Source organism: Salvelinus sp. IW2-2015, linkage group LG15 (genome assembly GCF_002910315.2).
Source record: "Salvelinus sp. IW2-2015 linkage group LG15, ASM291031v2, whole genome shotgun sequence".
NCBI classification, from domain to species: domain Eukaryota; kingdom Metazoa; phylum Chordata; class Actinopteri; order Salmoniformes; family Salmonidae; genus Salvelinus; species Salvelinus sp. IW2-2015.
Window position 1 is genome coordinate 5,964,332 of NC_036855.1, and position 5,967 is coordinate 5,970,298.

General features: G+C 43.4%; 1 protein-coding gene across 1 annotated transcript; it reads right to left on the bottom strand.

Annotated features, from left to right (window-relative positions):
• Window positions 1-672: 672 nt before the first annotated feature.
• Window positions 673-3,723, bottom strand: LOC111974625 (arrestin domain-containing protein 3). Its single transcript, XM_024002504.2, has 6 exons — window positions 3,392-3,723; window positions 3,068-3,125; window positions 2,787-2,934; window positions 2,434-2,530; window positions 1,605-1,861; window positions 673-1,491 (listed from the first exon to the last, which is right to left on the bottom strand). Exons 1-6 carry the CDS (start codon window positions 3,639-3,641, stop codon window positions 1,042-1,044), a joined length of 1,260 nt encoding a protein of 419 aa, XP_023858272.1. The 5' UTR covers window positions 3,642-3,723; the 3' UTR covers window positions 673-1,041.
• Between the last annotated feature and the right edge of the window lie 2,244 nt (window positions 3,724-5,967).

Here is a 5,967-nt window from a genome sequence, read left to right on the forward strand (position 1 = left end):
GATGTCATTGTCGTGGGACTGTACACAGGGATATACCGCAGACTAAAAAAATACAAATAAATAAATATACCGCAGACTATACTCTACTGCCCCCCAGTGTAAAGGGTTTTGTCTAGAAGGGATAGGCTCCAATTTAGGTCAATGTCGACTTTTCGTAGTAGGTTAAGATAGTTAGTTGAAGGTTAGCAAAAATGCTAAATGCAACTTTTGATGTCAAATTTGACAAAAGCTGTATCCCATGTAGACATGACCAGTGTAAAACGACTRTACTGTTACCCAGTGTAGSCTAATGTGTGAATCTGAGATTATTTTTCTATATCCATAGGGATTCGGCTACAGTATGTGGAAAGCACTGGCCTAGGTTAGGTGTGGAGCTAACCCAACTAAAATCCAACCAAGAGTCCAACTAAAATCTCAAATTGCCCGCTTGGCACAAACTGCCATGAGGGTCAWAAGAGTGAGGCAGCATCCCTCCCTGCAAACCATTTTGATAGACTGTTCTACCCRAGCTTCTACTGCACTCCATAATACCTAAACAGCAGAAGTACAAGCTGAGCTCACTGAGCTGTAGAACACCAGTAACAGAAAGTGTAAGGACCGTGTGCAATTATACGTAGGTGTACTAGTTAGTTGGGCTTTTTGACCAGCAACAGTTGAGACGGAGTCAGAAGATCAGGTGTGTGGTATTTATTGAACAGTGCAGGTGATGAAAACTAGATCTGAACAATCACCTTACTCGACCAATAACAATGACATTAAAGCCATACAGATGTTATATGTCTGTAGTCATCTTTTTTGCATAGCTTCTTAGATGTAGCTTTACTGATTATTGTTCTCATTTGCTGCAGACACATAATGGCTGATCTGGATTGACACATTATTATTTAAAGAAAAGTCTTTGAGACAGTATAGCAATTCAGTTAAGGCTGTGGGTTACATAACAATGGCATTACAAACCTACTTCAATATTGATTATTGAACAGGTAGGTAGTTATATAGCAGCACTAATCAAAAGGCCTCACATCTGTCAAATATGAGTGTTCATAGGGTATTAGGGTGAGATGTTTCAGGTGCACATGGAGGGAAGAGGGAACCATACGATGGGGGTTGGTCTAGCTCTTGAGAAGAGAGGGGTGGGTGCATTGTTGGGGTGGATATTAATGTATCAAATGTAGGTGGAGGAAAAACTGGGCAAGTTGGGTATGGGTATGTTGGCTGTGGGTCAGTGGGATAACTTCCTCCCACAGCTGCAGGTTCAGGGTACACTGGCAGGACAGGTGGATATAGGCCTCCCCCTGGACCCGAGRCAGGAGGATATGGTCCAAAGGCTGTATCACAAGGGAAGTCACTGTTGCTTGGACCACCTTTCCCGAATTCTTCAAACCCGAGGACAGGACTGCCTGGTGATAGGTCAGACCGAAAGCTGGAAGGGATAATARCCAATGGAAACTTGACTTCAGGGTCTKTGGCAAGAGGAACGTCCAAGTATACCTTTAAAACAAACAGCATGTTAGAGAGAAATATTGGGATTTTATCCCCCCCAATTTTTGTTTGTTTAATACTAGTCAGGAATATGAAGTGATTGTCCAGACACTTGGATGTACCTTTAGTATGTACTCTACTGTTATGATGTTACAGTTCAGGATGGACAAGTCCTGGTCAGCAGGTATCTTCAATGTCCCTGCAACACTTTGTCGGGTTTTGGACGGGATAGGCTCCGTGACCACTTTGCAGACCGTTTCTTCTTCCATCTTTGTGCAGTCAGAAGCCATGAAAGTCATTTTCTGCTTCAGACTGAATTTGGGCTTAAGGTCACGGGAKGAGTTGTTCTCGATGTTTGCACAGATATTCACAGTCTCACCTGGAGTGGGAAAATCCACCCAGAAAATKAAAGAGAAAGTTCAGGATTTTACAACTTGACTACAAGTGGTTTGTCTATGGGCCTGGAAAAACTATAATCCATGGTTCAGGTTCTCTCTAAACAGCCCCACTACTAACTTCAGATAACTTTAGCCACCTCTAGCTAATTTTGTAGTGGCTTTTTAAATGAAACAAAACCATGGACTACAGTTTCTCCTGGCCCATAGACTTTCAGGGTTGGGAACCATCTAACATCAAGTTSTAAAATCCTCAACTTCCCCTTTAAAGACAATATGAGATTCTAAATGACCAAYACAATAGTGCTTCAGCACAGGTGAGGTACTGAATGCTGAAGACATGAATAAATGTTGACAAAATCTAAAGCCTTGCATGTGAAAGTTGATTGTATATTTAGGACACTTCCTGGAGGTAGTGTGGACTTGCTATTCTCTTATCCAGTGAGATTGTAAACTAATCTGTTGAATTGGCCATGTTATTCAACAGAAAATAGGTGCTTAAAGGCAACATGCTTTGTGTTACATAGAGGGCTCTGAAACAACACTTGTACATTACCTGGCATGTAGCCCATCCTTTCAACATGGACGTCCATGATGACATGTCCTGAGGTAAGACACCCCATTGACTTGTCCTTCACACCATGCTGAGGAGACTGGAACGCAGGATGAGATTACATTATGTTCTATACTAGTATGACACAAGGAAAACAAACCGGGATCTGTACATCCAACCATCAACTTTCACACATGTGATGAATAACAGCGTACATCCATCCACATTTACACACAATGTGATGTATAACACTGTCCGTCCATCCATCCATCCACACAAATGTGATGAATAATACCGTCCATCCACATTCAATATGATAAATAACAAAAAGGACTAGATTAGTAGAGWTWACACACCATTAGTAGAACATGGTTCAAGTCAGCCTTGGAGACAAAGGTGATTTCCTTCACCAAGTCGYGTGTCTTTAGCCAACCCCTAACCAGCTTGGCTTCCAGTTTGTACACTATCTTGCCATGTGGACCCTTGAAGGATGATGGCATGYTTCTGTAATATWAAAACAGTGACACATACCTTAAGGTGCTGAATCTATGTAATCAACAGATAGCATAATTTGTACACGGAGGTTGATTTAAAAGAGCATATCATTTGTCTGTCTATGAATTTCTTTCCCACTTACCCTTCAGGAATTTGGAAGCTAAAYGGATAGATATGGATACCAGGGGGGAGTATGTTGCCTATGACAAAAAAAATCGCAGTGGTCAACATAATATCCAATTAGTAATTAACCTTAGTGAACCCATTACAGCAAAAAAAAATCTTGATCTGGCGAACATTAACCAACCGCCTGCTCGACTATAAACATTGGATTACATAGCCTACAAATCCCGCTCACCTAACGCGCCGGGCAAGCTACGTACCCGAAAGAGCGCGATAAATATTGGCCAAACTATTACGGATAGGTTAGGCCTGTAGTAAACTGAGTAAAGACTATCCCTCCTACCTTGAGGATTTTCATTAATCATTAATTTCTTCAGTTTGAAATATCTGTTGTGAGCAGAGTAAGTGTTGTCATCACTGTCAACAGTCCAATTGACATTTGCGTCCCCTTTGACTTTGATGAAAAGGCTTTCCACTTTGGTTTCCTTTATTAACTCCAAAGTAATTCTTCCAGATATACAGTCGCCTTCAGAAAATGTATCATGTTCATTAATTATATCGTAACTCAAGTTAAACTCTTTTACTGAAGGCATTTTCGACTGCTTTCCTGAAGTCAATTCCGCTGAGTAGAGCTACTATAAWGACAAAAAAATAACAATTTGTTCCACGGTCTTTAGTAGCCTACGGTGTGTCAGACGGGACACACTGGGACTCTTTTAATGCAGACCATGGTACACCATTGCCTCCCAGTGTACTGGCGACTATACTGCTCCCCAGTCTGTGAATTTGAGATTATCTCTATTTATTATTAATATAGTCTGGACTCTGTAGTATCCGGGACAAACACTGGCCTAGGTAGATCATGTTAGGGGCTAACCTCTTTCCCTATCAAATCAAATGTATTTATAAAGCCCCTCTTACATCAGTTGATATCTCAAAGTGCTGTWCAGAAACCCAGCCTAAAACCCCAAACAGCAAGCAATGCAGGTGTAGAAGCACGGTGGCTAGGAAAATCTCCCTAGAAAGGCGAGAACCTAGGAAGAAACCTAGAGAGGAACCAGGCTATGAGGGGTGGCCAGTCCTYTTCTGGCTGTGCCGGGTGGAGATTATAACAGAACRTGGCCAAGATGTTCAAATGTTCATAGATGACCAGCATGGTCAAATAAAAATAATCACAGTGGTTGTCGAGGGTGCAACAGGTCAGCACCTCAGGAGTAAATGTCAGTTGGCTTTTCATAGCCGATCATTCAGAGTATCTCCACCACTCCTGCTGTCTCTAGAGAGACAGCAGGAGCTGGGACAGGTAGCAGCAGGTTTGGGACAGGTTGCATATCTGGTGAACAGGTCAGGGTTCCATAGCCTCAGGCAGAACAGTTGAAACTGCAGCAGCAGCACGGCCAGGTGGACTGGGGACAGCAAGGAGTCATCAGGCCAGGTAGTCCTGAGGCATGGTCCTAGGGCTCAGGTCCTCAGAGAGAGAGAAAGAAAGAAAGAAAGAGAGAAATAGAGAGAGAGAGAATTAGAGAGAGATACTTAAATTCACACAGGACACCGGATAAGACAGGAGAAATACTCCAGATATAACAGACTGACCCTAGCCCCCCGACACATAAACTACTGCAGCATAAATACTGGAGGCTGAGACAGGAGGGGTCGGGAGACACTGTGGCCACATCCGGCGATACCCCCGGACAGGGCCACACAGGCAGGATATAACCCCACTCATTTTCCAAAGCACAGCCCCCACACCACTAGAGGGATATCTTCAACCACCAACTTACCATCCTGAGACAAGGCCGAGTATAGCCCACAAAGATCTCCGCCACGGCACAACCCAAGGGGGGCGCCAACCCAGACAGGAAGATCATGTCAGTGACTCAACCCACTCAAGTGACGCACCCCTCCTAKGGACGGCATGGAAGAGCACCAGTAAACCAGTGACTCAGCCCCTGTAATAGGGTTAGAGGCAGAGAATCCCAGTGGAGAGAGGGGAACCGGCCAGGCAGAGACAGCAAGGGCGGTTTGTTGCTCCAGTGCCTTTCCGTTCACCTTCACACTCCTGGGCCAGACTACACTCAATCATAGGACCTACTGAAGAGATGAGTCTTCAATAAAGACTTAAAGGTTGAGACCAAGTCTGCGTCTCWCACATGGGTAGGCAGACCATTCCATAAAAATGGAGCTCTATAGGAGAAAGCCCTGCCTCCAGCTGTTTGCTTAGAAATTCTAGGGACAGTTAGGAGGCCTGCGTCTTGTGAACGTAGCGTACGTGTAGGTATGTACAGCAGGACCAAATCAGAAAGATAGGTAGGAGCAAGCCCATGTAATGCTTTTTAGGTTAGCAGTAAAACCTTGAAATCAGCCCTCGCCTTAACAGGAAGCCAGTGTAGAGAGGCTAGCACTGGAGTAATATGATTACATTTTTGGGTTCTGGTCAAGATTCTAGCAGCCGTGTTTAGCTATTACTGATGTTTATTTAGTGCTTTATCTGCGTAGCCGGGAAAGTAGAGCATTGCAGTAGTCTAACCTAGAAGTGACAAAAGCATGGATTAATTTTTCTTCATCATTTTTGGACAGAAATGTCAGATTTTTGCAATGTTACGTAGATGGAAAAAAAGCTGTCCTTGAAACAGTCTTGATATGTTAGTCAAAAGAGAGATCATTTTCCAGAGTAACGCCGAGGTCCTTCACAGTTTTATTTGAGACGACTGTACAACCATCAAGATTAATTGTCCGATTCAACAGAAGATCTCTTTGTTTCTTGGGACCTAGAACAAGCATCTCTGTTTTGTCCGAGTTTAAAAGTAGAACATTTGCAGCCATCCACTTCCTGAAAAACAGGCGAGGGCAATTTTGGGGCTTCACCATGTTTCATCGAAATGTACAGCTGTGTGTCATCCGCATAGCAGTGAAAGTTAA